Here is a 16,924-nt window from a genome sequence, read left to right as displayed (position 1 = left end):
AAAAATGAGGATTCTAATGTGCCTAAGACACAGGCTCCTGACCAGTCTTGGGGGAGCTCTGAATAGGCTTTATTCCCACAAATCCAGTACAAGTTTTCTGGGGCCTTCCAGTTAGACTCTTTGGTGAGATTTTCCCATAGCCCTTTTAGATGAGTGAAATTGGTAAAGGGGTGTGGGTCAGGCACGGGTACGTTTGTATCACTCCACCAGGATGTACTTTTAGAAGTGTTGTTATAAAACTGTTGTCCTAAACAGGCCATTTCTCCTACATGTGTTCTATACTGTGGACCCGACCTGGCTATACAATATTTCCCAATTATTGATGTTTTCAGGTGCCATTCTGACCTTATTCGTTCAGGGGCTGCTCAGAGGTGGCACTGAATGGCACATCATAATCTTTTTCCCTGGCTTCCCAAGGCCATTGGTCTCCCATGTTGGTTCCTCCACACACATAGCAATCCAGCGTTGAAACCATCCCATGTTTGGACTGGCACATGAGCTAACTTTTTTCATTCTACCAGTGATTTCCTCAACTACTTTTCCTGTGTTGTCCACTTCTAAGCAACAATTACTCAGATTAAATTTTCCACAGACACCACCCTCAGTAGCTAACAGATAGTCTAAGGCAAGTCTATTCTGATACACATGAGCACGTAAATTAGTTCCTTGTTTAGCAAGCAAATTTAAGGCAGCAGCAGTTTCATTAGTAATTATTTCTAATACAGCCTGCAACCTTATAATTCGATTAAGCATATAAATTGGTGTTCTATAACCGTAACTGCCATCTTCGGCCCATGTGGCTGGACCATAATACTGGACAATACGTTCTGGGGGCCATTCATTATCTTTCCAGTTTCCTATTGTCAGACTAGATGACCTCCGCTTCCTCTTTGAACCTATGTACACAGGGACTCCCAGTTCTTCCCTATTTCCCAGTGGAAGAAGGAAAAATGAGGATTCTAATGTGCCTAAGACACAGGCTCCTGACCAGTCTTGGGGGAGCTCTGAATAGGCTTTATTCCCACAAATCCAGTACAAGTTTTCTGGGGCCTTCCAGTTAGACTCTTTGGTGAGATTTTCCCATAGCCCTTTTAGATGAGTGAAATTGGTAAAGGGGTGTGGGTCAGGCACGGGTACGTTTGTATCACTCCACCAGGATGTACTTTTAGAAGTGTTGTTATAAAACTGTTGTCCTAAACAGGCCATTTCTCCTACATGTGTTCTATACTGTGGACCCGACCTGGCTATACAATATTTCCCAATTATTGATGTTTTCAGGTGCCATTCTGACCTTATTCGTTCAGGGGCTGCTCAGAGGTGGCACTGAATGGCACATCATAATCTTTTTCCCTGGCTTCCCAAGGCCATTGGTCTCCCATGTTGGTTCCTCCACACACATAGCAATCTGTGACTTGTAAATTGTCGGCCACACTTTCTGCCAGTTCAATGAACAGGTTCTTTGTGCTAGGGGGTACTTCCATACCAGTGACTAGCTCTTCATATAAGGAATGAAATAGCTGATGATTAACACTCTTTGTTAGTTCAGTTTCTAGTGAGACATACACAATTGTACCGGGGTCTGATCCTTTACCATAAATATGAACTCCAAACTTATTTCCCCATTGTGCTAAAAACTGGACAGGGTTATGTATGGTGAAATTCACAGGGGTGCAACTTCCCACTGTGCAGCTGGATGAACCAGCTAAAGATTGTAGAATGGCATCCTGATTTTTCATTCCCCATGTTCCCCAGGCAGCACACCTCCAGTTGGGGCAGTAATTCCATTCCTCACCTGCACAGCTAGGTCCCAGTTTCCCTGAACAGATGTACCTATCATTTCTCAAATACTCTCTCTCCCATTCCAATCCCCCACACCCTCCTCTTGGGAAGGGGTTGAGGTTGATCGCAGCACACACATCAAAAATTAGGCTTGCTGCAGTGCTGGGGTCAGTGATCAGTGTACGGTTTATCAGCTTCCCGGTGGAACTAAAGCTCCGGACGGTTAGCCAGGTTTTGTAAGGTGCATAAGTGGGATCATAGCAGGTTATCTGATCTTCCACAGAGCACATTGAATAGGTAGTCCCATTATGTATGCAGGTACCAGTGTCTGTACCCTTGCATTGATAATGGGAGTGCCACAGTAACATCTTGGTAGTCACAGATCCTACTCTGGTGGTTTTTATACAAGGGTCACATGAGTTACTCTCCCCCTCTTTTAACCCGGTCAGTATCACTATTATGGCTATCAACAGTCTCATTATAACGATTTTAGTAAACATTACACCGACGTATATCCTCAGGCTTCAGCTTGTGCGTAGACCAACCAGCGTCCGGGGTGTGGTTGGAGCAGAGCTTAGTAGATATCCTTTATCTTCCGCCGTGCGTTGAGCCAGCAGCTTCCAGGAGTGTGTTGGCCGCAGGGCTGCAGTTTGTCTATCTTCTGCCGTGCGTAAATTCAGCAGCTTCCAGGGGTGTGCTGAACACAGGGCTGGAGTTCTTCCTTCTGATTTCTCTGGTCAATCTCAGTCTCAAAGGATCTTGGGGATCTACTGTACTGTGCCAGGAGTCTGTGAGGTCTGCAGCTCGCTTCACCCTAGAGTGGTGTATCCAGGGTGTCACCTCGGCTACCTTAATGGCTGTTGGGGTAGATAGCAGAACAGTGTAAGGACCTCTCCATTTTGGCCCTAGTGGGGTTAGGTTCCACTCCTTTACCCACACTGTATCTCCTGGTTTAAAAGGGTGTACTGGGTTCGACAAACTTATGGGAAGTTTCTCTTGAACCCATTTCCCTATGTCCTGCATACTTTCCCCAAGTTTCTGTATCAGTTCACGGTTAGTAACCCCTCCTATCTGATGCAAGTCTCCTCTTATCCCTCTAATGATGGGTGGGGGCCTACCATACAGTACCTCAAAAGGGGACAGATTTGTCCTCTTTGTTGGGGTACTCCGAATTCTCAGTAAAGCAATAGGCAACATCAAGGTCCACTTCATTTGGGTTTCCTGACAGACCTTAGCCAGTTGTGACTTGAGTGTGCGGTTCATCCGTTCAACTTTTCCAGAACTTTGTGGTCTATATGCAGTGTGTAGTTTCCAAGTAATTTTAAGTGCTGTTGCTAATTCCTGGAGGCACTTGTGGACAAAGTCAGGGCCATTGTCTGAGCCTATATCTGGGGATAAACATCTTTCACAAAACTGCTTTCGTCAGTAAAGTACTCAACGTTTGGATTTTTCAAGGGGCTGTCTTTCAAGTCTGGTCAGCTTGCATATCCATTACCCGGAGACTGTCCTGAGTTAGGGGTTCTTGTGAGGTGGGGAGCAGAGTGGCTGGGTTTTAAAGTGTTTACAGTCTCTAAGTGGATACGAGGATTTTCACACAGCATAGCTTGATATTTAACCATTCGACTGTTAGTAAACCAGTGATTTCCCTTGTAATCCATTAGTGCCTGTACCTGGTGAGGGACTCGGACATAAGTCTCCTGACCTAATGACAACTTGTCAGCTTCGACCACAAGGAGGGCTGTTGCTGCGATGGCCCGCTGCAGGATGGCCATCCCTGAACTACAGTGTCCAGTTGTTTTGAAAGGTATGCTACAGGGCGCTGCCAAGACCCAGAGTATTGTGCCAGGACTCCTACTGCTATTCCTTGTTTTTCACTGACATACAAATAGAAGACTTTTTGGCTATCTGGCAAGCCTAGCGCAAGAGTCTGCATTAGGGAGACCTTAATGTCTTAATGCTCTGTTTTGCTGTTCTCCCCATTGGAAGGGTTACTTTTCTCCCCCCTTTGTGGATTCATAGAGGGGTCTGGCTTTTATGGCAAAGTCCGGTATCCAGATTCAGCAGAATCCTACCACCCCCAGGAATTCACGTACTTGCCGACTTGTAGTCAGGGTGGGAATCTGACAAACAACTTCTTTCCTGCCTTCTCCCAATTGTCTCTGTCCTTGTGATACTCTGAATCCCAGGTACTTTACAGTCTCTTGTCAAAATTGCACCTTTCTCCGGGACACCTTATAACCTGCCTCCCACAGTAATTGTAACAGTTCATTAGTGACCGCTGGGTGCATGGTCATTACAGCCTGATTGACCGCTCGGAGGTCTTGAACAGGATGACAGTGAGCTGTTTCAGGTTTCTGCACTGGGAGTAGAGGTGTATTCCAGGGAGACTGACAGGGTTTTAGAATTCCATAGTGTAGGAATTTGTTTAAGTACTTTTGTTTTCCTACTAGGGCTTTTAGAGGGACTGGGTACTGTTTCAGGCTGACTGGAGTGGCTCCTGATTTTAATTCAATAAGGATTGAGGGAACGTGTGTGGTTAATCCTGGTAGGTTGTCTTCTGCCCACAGTCCCGGGATGTCTTGCAGTATTTCTGTCCTGCCTATACCCAGAGTGCTACGGTCAGGAGTATATTTACTGAGATTTGGCATTGACAAACTTGCTGAATCTGATGTAGGTGGACAACAACTTGAGTCCTCTTGTCTACTGGGTGGGGCGTTCGGACATGGTTCAGACTTGTCTCTATCTGAGGTCCGTTCCTCTACATATGGGGGAGGTTGATCTGTCTCTTCGGGTTGAGAATATATATGTTTTGTTTGTTTTGTCAGTGGTACTACTCTTGTCATTACTATAATTCTGCACTGTTCCTCTTTTGCAGCTTGTATCCACTGCGGGTCTCTGTCTCCCATTTGTCCAAAGGATGCACAATCATCCAGACGGACTTTTTCTCCTAGCTGACTGACTGACTGACTGACTGTGGATTTATCCGAGAGATGCACAATCATCTGGACGGATATTCCTCCTGACTGGCTGGCTGAGGATTTATTCGAGGGATGCACAATCACCCGAACGAACAGTCCTCCTGGAAGGTGCGTCTTGGTCATGTTTCTGTAAGTCTGACATAATATTCTCAAATAATCAGTCAATGGTCTCTAAGTCAAGGGTTCCCTGTGGGGGCCACCGCGCTCCATAGCAGGGCCAATCTTTCTCACACAATGTTATCAATTTCTCAGGGCTAAGTTTTTTTTTTTTTTAATTACAGTTCTTTAGAAAATCCCTTCTTAAAGTTGGAGATCATGGTTTGTAGAGGAAATTCAACACTATGTTTCCCACCCATTCTTATAACCTAACAGACACCAAGACAGACACAGAGGGTAGGGTAAATGATGAGAATTCAGTAAGGGGTCTGAATCCTCGACACAGGTAGGGACAATAGACAACGCTTCCCTCGGTCAGTGGCCTGGACGTGGTCTCCCAGCCAGAAAACGCACTTAAAAGAGGACACGGTCACTTCACCACAAAGTGATGTCTCATACACACATCAATCATACCAGACATTCCCACCCAAAAATTACTGACTGACTGAGAATTCGTCCGAAAGATGCACAATCATCTAAACGGAGGTCTCTTCTCGGAAGGTGATCAGGCTTCCCTTCTCTCGATCCGTCGAGAGGCCGACTGGCTGTCTGACAGTTATCCCAAAACCAAAAGTAAAAAGCTCTCACCTGTTCCCGTTGGAGCTCCAACTATCTACTGCTCGGATTCCCAGGTCCTTTTGACGCTACGAAGGTCGTCCACAGCAGGCCACCAAATGGGACACAGCGCAGTCTCCTAGATAACAGTTCTAGAAGGCGCCTTTTGAGACTACGATATAACCCACAGGGCTGGCCTCTCGGACCATTCCTTGTAGGTCTGGTGGAAAACAGTGCCACCTGCCTCAACAGGTCACACCGATATTCCCCCCTTACGGCCAATGCACCAAATGAGGTAGGAGAATAACAGTATATGACTGCTGGACAATGAACTTCTGGTATGCGAGATTTTTATTCCATTCTTCGCTAGCAAGAATGGACACTCCTGGCCCGACTAATGTCTACACGCCAAAAGTGCCCATACAGACAAATTCAGTGTACATATAACTCTATCACATTACGTCACAAGCGAATCAGACAATACATTTCCGTTATAAGACATTTTTAACCTCTTAACCCTTGTAAGCAGTTAACCTACTCTTATGGTTGCAAAGCAGTTAGCAAAGCAAATTCCTTTTGTACTCTTGCAGTTTGCAGATTCTTGTGCTTGCGGTTTCCTTATCTTACTTACTAATCAGCTTGACATTTGCTAACTTATAGGAAAGTGTACGTCAGTGTGCTAAACCCAGGTGTCTGTGTTAAGGGGGAGTGAAAGGGTGAATTCAGTGTCTTTAACCACAGCCTGTAACATATTTTACAGACCTCATAAACTGTTCTTAACATAGTATATACAGGAATGGCATCTTAGCTGAAATTCTAAATCAGCCTTACTGCACACATAACCATGGCCATATAAACTGACCCCCGTTCCTACTTCAGTACTACTTTTGGGGGAGGGGGGGTTCCCCTTTACCTCTTGTCCCATAGCCAAAACAGGAAGTGAGAGAAAAATTCCTCCAAAGTGAGAGAATCCCTGGTTGTCATCAGAACTAGTGTCCCCATTGGAAGATTTCCCATTTATTCTAGTTTTGGTGAAAGAAAATCCCAAATGTTAAGCTATCACTCTCAGTGATCATGGTAAACAGGACACACAGGGAGGGTGAATCTCTCCAATGGGGGCACAGACAAAAACCTGACAGGGGTTCTAATCGCTCTAAAACTGAAAAAAATGTTGCCTTTAGTTATACTTTTATTAATAAAAAGCACTCCTTGAGCTTTCACAAAGTGACCTTGCCTAGGCTGATACGTCATCAGTCTTCTGCAGGAAACATTTCCCCAGTGATCAGTCTGTGCATTGAAACATTGTGAGTTTAGAGGCTGGGCTGTGTCAAGACATTTTCTAACCACAAGGATGGCTCTGTCCTGCTAGAGAGCAAAGCAGATGAAGGCATGATTGGACCATTTCGGAAGGGGTATGATGAGAATAACCTATTATGTGGCTTTACAGATGATTTTTGATGTGACTCAACCAGTATCAAATTATAAAAACAGAAATGCTCCATGATATATAAATCAGAGGTAGCACAATGGCCATTTTTTTTTATTTAGTTATTAGAGAGCTAAAGCCCAATTCCAGGAAGCTTTACAAATTGTCCTATGCAGTGGGGCTGCATCCACACTGAAAGGGTTAATTGCGCAATGTCCCCTAGACAAGATTTACCTACCTGATCCTCCTAGCATCTTTTCGCCTTAGCGTTTTAAGGTCCTAAATTCATAGATCCATAGCCCCGCTTTGAACGTGAGGACACTGTGGAATGGACCACAACCTGAGCATGTGGGAGGGGGGGGGATCAGTTAAGTACAAGCTCTTCTCACCCCTAAGGCTCAGGTCACACCAATACGTTTTTTTTTCATGCTTTTTGCAGAATCGCAGGACATTATTTTTAACATGAATTCCTATGGAACATGTTCAAATCAATGCATTTTTTGTGCCTCTGCATTTTGGAAAGGGTCAGGGACTCTTTAAAATCCAAAACTGCTTTTTTTTTACTTTTGTAATTTAATAGACAATGGAGAAACTGCAGAAAAGCATGTAGTGCGTTTTTACTGCGCTTCATTTTTAATCTGCCCAACAACAAAGTTTTGCCAAAATGAAAAAAAGCACTGCAGATACGCTGAAAAGCATATGGCATAGGTGTGATTGGAGCATAAACTGAAGACGCAGTGAACTCTTGTATTGTGGGTGCAAGTTACCCATGGATTGGACACAAATTGGACAGAATGAGGAGGAGGAGCTGACCATCCATATTGAAGGAAAGATTGGTGATCAGGGAGGAAGTATTATCTAATGTGGACAGGGCTGCATTCATTAACACTGAACTTCATACTCAGTCAACATTGACCTTATAATCCATATGATGCTAGTATTAGTAAATAGGTAGGTACTGTATATCATTTACAGGTTTTTAACAAGTCTTCAGTTACTTCCCGTTTGCCATGCCTAGGCAAATGTCATACATACCAGGAGTCTTCAGGAGGGGTTTTCTCAGCTAAGCACAGCCCCCTGCCTGGCCAAACAAAGGGCAGATGGATTCCAGGAAGTAAATGCTACATAAATCTGCCCTTACTCAAGATGGCAACAGCCAGAAATGCTAGGAGGCGATTTCCCAAAGTGATTTCTCTGTGCAAAAAAAAAGGGGGGGGGGGCTTGGAGACAGACGGATGGTTGCTTTGAACAAAATTAAGTAGTGTTTTTGGTGCTCAGATGACGTGTAGTTTAGGAATTTCTTTAGTGGTAAAAAGTTGTCTGGGAAGGGAGGTGGAGAGGGGTGTACCCAGATGTAATTGTTTAAAAACTGAACAGACTTGGGTGGGCCAAAGATTATGTGATTTTCTTTCCTGCAACCACAGGAAGAGGGAGGGAAGACACACCGCTGCAATAAATGCACATTATTATGTTATGTGCAAGTACAAAAAACAGCCTGTGGATCCGACAAATGCACACCGAGTCAGATTGTGGGCGGACAATACACAGCATTTTTGTGGAAAGAGCCCTGCGTCTTATTATTCAGCTACTCTACCACAGCATATACAGTATCTCACAAAAGTGAGTACACCCCTCACATTTTTGTAAATATTTTATTATATCTTTTCATGTGACAACACTGAAGAAATTACACTTTGCTACAATGTAAAGTAGTGAGTGTACAGCTTGTATAACAGTGTAAATTTGCTGTCCCCTCAAAATAACTCGAAACACAGCCATTAATGTCTACACCGCTGGCAACAAAAGTGAGTACACCCCTAAATGAAAATGTCCAAATTGGGTCCAATTAGCCATTTTTCCTCCCCAGTGTTAAGTGACCTGTTAGTGTTACAAGGTCTCAGGTGTGAATGGGGAGCAGGTGTGTTAAATTTGGTGTCATCGTTCTCACTCTCTCATACTGGTCACTGGAAGTTCAACATGGCACCTCTGAGGATCTGAAAAAAAGAATTGTTTCTCTACATAAAGATGGCCTAGACTATAAGAAGATTGCCAAGACCCTGAAAGTGAGCTGCAGCACGGTGGCCAAGACCATACAGCAGTTTAACAGGACAGCTTCGACTCAGAACAGGCCTCGTCATGATCGACCAAAGAAGTTGAGTGCACGTGCTCAGCGTCATATACAGAGGTTGTCTTTGGGAAATAGAGGTATGAGTGCTGCCAGCATTGCGACAGAGGTGGGGGGTCAGCCTGTCAGTGCTCAGACCATACGCTGCACACTGCATCAAATTGGTCTGCATGGCTGTCATCCCAAAAGAAAGCCTCTTCTAAAGATGATTCACAAGAAAGCCTGCAAACAGTTTACTGAAGACAAGCAGACTAAGGACATGCATTACTGGAACCATGTCCTGTGGTCTGATGAGACCAAGATAAACTTATTTGGTTCAGATGGTGTCAAGTGTGTGTGGTGGCAACCAGGTGAGGAGTACAAAGACAAGTGTGTCTTGCCTACAGTAAAGGCATGGTGGTAGAGGTTTCATGGTCTGGGGCTGCATGAGTGCTGCCAGCACTGGGGAGCTACAGTTTATTGAGGGAACCATGAATGCCAACATGTACTGTGACATACTGAAGCAGAGCATGACTGGGCCGCAGGGCAGTATTCCAACATGATACCGACCCCAAACACACCTCCAAGATGACCTCCTGCCTTGCTAAAGAAGTTGAGGGTAAAGGTGATGGACTAGCCAAGCATGTTTCCAGACCTAAACCCTATTGAGCATCTGTGGGGCATCCTCAAATGGAAGGTGGAGGAACGCGAGGTTTCAGAGGGTTAAGGCAGCGCTGGAAAATAATGGTTAATGGTGGCCACACAAAATATTGACACTTTGGGCCCAATTTGCACATTTTCACTTAGGGGTGTACTCACTTTTGTTGCTAATGGTTTAGACATTAATGGCTGTGTGTTGAGTTATTTTGAGAGGACAGCAAATTTACACTGTTATACAAGCTGTACACTGACTACTTTACATTGTAGTAAAGTGTAATTTCTTCAGTGTTGTCACATGAAAAGATATAATAAATGTAGCAATAACTCTCGGTGGAGCTGCTGGTTTAAAGCGGGCTGTTACCGTCACCTTCGTTACCTCTATTTCACCGGAATCGGGTCTAGGGTCCCTTTGAGTTTAATACCAGACAATGTAGGCACCAGACACTTGAGTATCTTTTCCAATGCTTTAATAAACGTAACTGTAACTGGAAGTAGCAGGAAAGAGTAATGCCGCGTACACACGAGCGGACTTTATGGCAGACTTTGCCTGGCGGACTTTTCGACGGACTTTACAACAGACTTTCTGAATGAACGGACTTGCCTACACACAATCAACCAAAGTCCGTCGAATTCGTACGTAATGACGTACGACCGGACTAAAATAAGGAAGTTCATAGCCAGTAGCCAATAGCTGCCCTAGCGTGGATTTTTGTACATCGAACTAGCATACAGACGAGCGGACTTTTCGACCGGACTCGAGTCCGTCGGATAGAACATGTTTCAAATCTAAGTCCGTCCAACTTTTGAGAAAACAAAGTCCGCTGGAGCCCACGCACGATCGAATTGTCCGATGAAATCCCATCCGCCGGGCAAAGTCTGCCGTAAAGTCCGCTCGTGTGTACGCAGCATTAGAAGAAGAGTTGCAGGGAAGTTCAAATACCTTTTCTTAGCGTATTAGTAGAAATTGAGAACTTGTAGGTGAATGTACTTTCCTCTTATGCCACGTACACATGAGCGGACTTTACGGCAGACTTTGCCCGGTGGCCGGGATTGCGACTGACAATTCGATCATGTGTGGGCTCCAGCGGACTTTGTTTTCTCAAAAGTTGGACGGACTTATGCCACGTACACACGAGCGGACTTTACGGCAGACTTTGCCCGGCGGACTTTTCGATGTACTTTACGACGGACTTTCTGAATGAACGGACTTGCCTACACACAATCCACCAAAGTCCGTCGAATTCGTACATGATGACGTACGACCGGACTAAAACAAGGAAGTTCATAGCCAGTAGCCAATAGCTGCCCTAGCGTGGCTTTTTGTCCGTCGAACTAGCATACAGATGGCGGACTTTTCGTCCGGACTCGATTTCAACGGATTAATTTAAAACATGTTTCAAATCTAAGTCCGTCCAACTTTTGAGAAAACAAAGTCCGCTGGAGCCCACACACGATCGCATTGTCCGACCAAATCCCGTCCGCCGGGCAAAGTCTGCCGTAAAGTCCGCTCGTGTGTACGCGGCATTAGATTTGAAACATGTTTTAAATCTATCCGTCGAACTCGAGTCCGGTCGAAAAGTCCGCTTGTCTGTATGCTAGTTCGACAGACAAAAAGCCACGCTAGGGCAGCTATTGGCTACTGGCTATGAACTTCCTTGTTTTAGTCCGGTCGTACGTCATCACGTACAAATTCGACGGACTTTGGTGGATTGTGTGTAGGCAAGTCCGTTCATTCGGAAAGTCCGTCATAAAGTCCGTCGAAAAGTCCGCCGGGCAAAGTCTGCCGTAAAGTCCGCTTGTGTGTACGCGGCATTAGAGTTGCCTGCCTGGATAGATTTCTCTCACTAACCTAGCAACCAGTACGCAGCACGAACAAAAGTCTCTGCCACAGACTTGAATAGAACAAAACCCGTACGATCCTCTGCCACAGGATGTAATGGTTTACGATGGATAGCAAACACAGCACTAGAACCTTTAAGCCGACCCAGCAGTACTATGCAGTAGGATAACTTTAGGATACACCCTCCAACTGACTCACCAGGCCCCTCTCCAGACCAGCACTCTGCATGATCTTTCCATGACGGGTCCTCCCCCGGGATCTTCTCAGTTGTCCAGCTTCTTCCCGTAGGACAGACAGCCCAGGACCATTCCCCTGCCGCTGTAGTAGGCCCCAGACAGGCTTCTGGGCCCACCCACACGCTGCAGCAACGTTGGCCTCCCGATCGGAGGACCACGCGGTAGTACTCCTAGTACATACCTGTCGGCCAGGAGGACCAGCAGGTGGAACGAAAGACGAACCCTAAAACATGGCGTCTGTCCCATAAATACCCTCTCCCAGAATACAACTCGGAGGACCACCTCCACCGAGTTATCTCCGGAACAGAGAAGCACTCATACACTTCAACGTGTTGCCTTTCCAACACCGACCCATGGCAACAACGACACCCACAGGCACAGTGTGAAACTACACGCAACTCAGTCAAGTTGGAACAGAGGCAAATCTGACTACGTATGAACGGATAACCCACTAAGTTTACCTATAAGCAGTAGATTGAAAATCTACCAGTGCTACATAAAATATTTACAAAAATGTGACGGGTGTAGTCACTTCTGTGAGATACTGTAGATTAATTCTTCTGTACCCCAAATAGACAAGGAGGGCTCTCAGGGATTATTGTATTGAGTTACACAATGGTACCCAAACAAGTCATGTTCCTGATATGCATCTGTGCTACCATATACTTGTGTTAAAAATCATCGGGCTGCCTTTGTGTGAAATATACCTGAGGTTTCAAACAGTCCCTCTGCTTTCCCCATTTCAAACTGACCACGATGGGCATCCATCCCAACACACACACCTTGTAGGCTATTTTGCAGCAAATATATATGTGCATTTTTTTTTTTGTAAAGAGGTACAGGTTGTGGAAATCCTAATGCTCACCACAAATTCGGATTTGGCCAAATTATATAGTAGGGTGCTATAAGTCAGTACCAACATGTACAGCCAGCCAAGTTAAAAAGCGCAGTTTCTCCAAATTGCGACGTGTGTGCAATAAATTTGTTGCGCTATGATATACATTCTGCTTCTCTTGATCTTCTTTGGTATATCAATCTCAGGAGATATTTCTTGAGCTGAGAGATACATATGGTTACCCAAGGAATCCGATTGTTACAAGGCTCATTTTATCTAGACAGTTGGCGAGTTTGTATTTCTCCCACACGATTGATGGTGGAGCACGAATAACCAGGATTACTTGCCACTGCACATTTATCTTTTTACCACGGCGTTTGGATTTTTCCTGAGGGCTCTTTCACAATTTATTGAATTGGTTTATTGTGGAACATTAAATTGCACTAAATTTTATATATAGAGTTATATATTGATGCTTTTTTTGTTTCTATAATGAAAAGGTCCTAAATACTGGAGTAAAGTAGTGTGACATGTATTGGCATTATACTGTATGTATTGCATGCTAGGCAGCTACAAAATCCATGGCCCTGGGTGGATAGAATGGAATCCAAATGCAGCCATCACACAATGGTGGGTGTCACAGCTAGCACAGGTAGAAACTAATGACCAGAACCCAAAAAAATAAGATAAAATTACAGAAAATATATTTACCAGCCGGGGGCATTGCTAGGTCTGCAAAAGATTTGGGCTAGAGCCCATAGCAGCAGTCACCAACCTGAGGGGCTGGGGGGGGGGGGGGGGGCGGCACGCCAGTGGTAAGCAATTTTTTGAGGGCAAAGGAAGGCTGGTGTTGGCGTTTCAATCATCATGGCACCATGGTTGATATGGTGTCAGGGTGATCAAAGTGCATTGTTTCTATTGTTACATTGTAATATATAATGAAGTGGTTCAACTCACCATAATGCACAATCAGTGGGAGCCCTGGGCGTGTCACTTGCCACATCACCTGCCACCATTTGCAGATTGTCACTTGCCACCATTTGCAGATTGTCACTTGCCACATCACTTGCCACATCACTTGCCACCATTTTCAGATTGTCACTTGCCACATCACTTGGCACCATTTGCAGATTGTCACTTGCCACGTCACTTGCCACCATTTGCAGATTGTAACTTGCCACGTCACTTGTCACCATTTGCAGATTGTCACTTGCCATGTCACATGCCACATCACTTGGCACCGTTTGCAGATTGTCACTTGCCACGTCACTTGCCACCATTTGCAGATTGTCACTTGCCACGTCACTTGCCACATCACTTGCCACCATTTGCAGATTGTCACCATTTGCAGATTGTCACTTGCCACCATTTGCAGATTGTCACTTGCCACCATTTGCAGATTGTCACTTGGCAAGTCACCTGCCACCATTTGCAGTTTGTCACTTGCCACTATTTGCAGATTGTCACTTGCCACGTCACTTGCCACCATTTGCAGATTGTCACTTGCCACCATTTGCAGATTGTCACTTGCCACCATTTGCAGATTGTCAATTGGCACGTCACCTGCCACCATTTGCAGATTGTCACTTGCCACTATTTGCAGATTGTCACTTGCCATGTCACTTGCCACCATTTGCAGATTGTCACTTGCCACATTTTCAGATTGTCACTTGCCACCATTTGCAGATTGTCACTTGGCACATCACCTGCCACCATTTGCAGATTGTCACTTGCCACTATTTGCAGATTGTCACTTGCCACGTCACTTGGCACCATTTGCAGATTGTCACTTGGCACCATTTGCAGATTGTCACTTGCCACGTCACCTGCCACCATTTGCAGATTGTCACTTGCCACTTCACTTGCCACCATTTGCAGATTGTCACTTGCCACCATTTGCAGATTGTCACTTGCCAAGTCACCTACAAATAGTCACTTGCCACCATTTGCAGATGGTCACTTGCCACGTCACTTGCCATTTGCAGATTGTCACTTGGCACGTCACCTGCCACCATTTGCAGATTGTCACTTGGCACGTCACCTGCCACCATTTGCAGATTGTCACTTGCCACTATTTGCAGATTGTCACTTGCCACCATTTGCAGATTGTCACTTGCCACATCACTTGCCACGTCACTTGCCACCATTTGCGGATTGTCACTTGCCACGTCACTTGCCACCATTTGCAGATTGTCACTTGCCACCATTTGCAGATTGTCACTTGCCACTTCACTTGCCACCATTTGCAGATTGTCACTTGCCACCATTTGCAGATTGTCACTTGCCACATCACTTGCCACATCACTTGCCACCATTTGCAGATGGTCACTTGCCACCATTTGCAGATTGTCACTTGCCACGTCACCTGCCACCATTTGCAGATTGTCACTTGCCATCATTTGCAGATTGTCACTTGCCAAGTCACTTGCAGATAGTCACTTGCCACCATTTGCAGATGGTCACTTGCCACGTCACTTGCCATTTGCAGATTGTCACTTGCCACCATTTGCAGATTGTCACTTGCCACGTCACTTGCCACCATTTGCAGATTGTCACTTGCCATGCCAGCCAGGGCCACCAAATGTACATTATCGCTGCATTGGTGGCAGGCTGGCAGCACTGGTCCATTTAGTGAGGGCAGGAGAACAGAGATGCGGGACGGGCAGTGAGAGATGATGTAATCTCTCTGCTCCATGCCGCACCTCCGACATTTAAAAGGGCCTGCACTGTGAGGATGGAAGAGCGCTGATGTGTGGCGGGCAGTGAGATGTGATGTCATCTCTCTGCTCCCTGCCGCACGTCGCTCCCACGTTGAAGTGGCCCGGCTGTGAGGGCGGAAGAGTGGTGACGGGCAGGCGGAGAGAGATGTCATTTCTGCTTGTCCCTCCTAAACCTCCAATGCCGCCCGCTGCAGCCGTGACCCACCCGCTTGTCTCTCCTCCACCTCCAATGCCGCCCGCCGCAGCCGCGACCCACCCGCTCGTCTCTCCTCCACCTACAATGCCGCCCGCCGCAGCCGCGACCCACCCGCTTGTCTCTCCACCTCCAATGCTGCCCGCTGAGACTCGGGGCTATGGGCTCCACATTCGGGGCTCCAGTCTCGATAGCCACACCCTGGCGATGTCTATGCTACCAGCACGAGAAAATGGTCACCAACATTTAGAGCAAAGAGTTGGCACATTTTGCCAAGTTTGTTGCTTGGCCTATATTTCTGTACACTCATTAACACAGGTGGATGATTTTTTCCCGGCTTTATTCAAATGATAAAAACTCAAAAACAGTCACATGTTATTACACCATTTACAATAAAACCCTCTTTTGAGGAACTTTAGTTCAGACCCAAACATGACTGTACTGGATCTTTAAAAACAAAAAAAAACACAACCCCGTTCCCCCCCACCCCCCGCTGCCCAACAGGTTGATGGTCCTTGTAGGTCACACATTAAAAACCCGTTTAAGGAGTGCAGTTATTAGCCACTCCCTTAGTTATAAGGAATTCTGAAAATAAGCCATCCCACTGGCTTTCAGTCTACAATGATCAATGCCCTCTACCTTCCAAAGTGGAAGAAACTGTACAGAAAGATTAGTAAAGAACAGATTAAAACAATGGAGGAGGTTTATCAGCCAGCCTTGCTTCCACTCTCTCTCAGCTAATTTGTCTTTGGACACAGTTGCAGTCTTTCTCTTAAGACTAGACGTATCAGATTGTTTTTTTTTTTTTTATATGAAGCTGGCCATGTCAGCCACTCTTTAGGGAAAGACAAGAGTGGGCATTACAGACACCCTGGAAACATTTTTTTTTTTTTTTTACTGCAAGGAGGCAACTTAGCTGTGAGCCTGCAGCTGAGCTGACCAACCCAATAAAGACTGAGATGAAAGATGTAAAATGGATGGAATCTGCAGTACCCACATTTAATTAGCGTAGTATTTAGTTTCACTGCCCGTTTCGTTCAGAAGGGTCGTCCTGGCCAAGGCCTCAGTAACAACATAGGGGTCACAGTTGGCTGCTGGGCGGCGATCTTCGAAGTAGCCGAAGCCTTCCTGTCCGACCTGGCGTGGAATACAAATACTGGCACCACGGTTGGCCACACCAGCTGAAAATTCATGAATGCTGGAAGTTGCATGCTGCCCTGTCAAGCGTCGAGAATTGTCCTTACCACCTTGTGGGTCGTAGACACAGATGTGGTAGTTGTGACGCTTTCCTAGTTTCTCAATGGCATCTTCAATGTGTCTGGTGGGACAATAAGGAAATGCTGAATCAAACTGGTGTGTTAACAGGTCATTGTATAATCTCAATAGAACACCATTAAACATGGATAGAATTGGTTACTACCAACACTAAGGGCTTTGTTATT

The 16,924-nt window shown here is 45.6% G+C and overlaps 1 protein-coding gene across 2 annotated transcripts in view; it reads right to left on the bottom strand.

Moving 5' to 3' along the window:
* Positions 1-15,805: 15,805 nt before the first annotated feature.
* Positions 15,806-16,924, bottom strand: part of LOC141108260 (glutamine synthetase-like) — a 36,227-nt gene continuing 35,108 nt past the window's right edge. For both annotated transcript variants that reach the window (XM_073599695.1, XM_073599696.1), the window contains one exon: positions 15,806-16,800. In XM_073599695.1, the coding sequence (XP_073455796.1) occupies positions 16,482-16,800 (319 nt within the window). In that variant the 3' untranslated portion in view covers positions 15,806-16,481. The remainder of the gene's footprint in view (positions 16,801-16,924) is intronic.

This window comes from Aquarana catesbeiana, linkage group LG09 (assembly GCF_042186555.1).
Source record: "Aquarana catesbeiana isolate 2022-GZ linkage group LG09, ASM4218655v1, whole genome shotgun sequence".
Taxonomy (NCBI): Eukaryota; Metazoa; Chordata; class Amphibia; order Anura; family Ranidae; genus Aquarana; species Aquarana catesbeiana.
The sequence above is the reverse complement of the archived record's forward strand: the minus strand, read 5'-3'. Positions and strand labels throughout refer to the sequence as shown.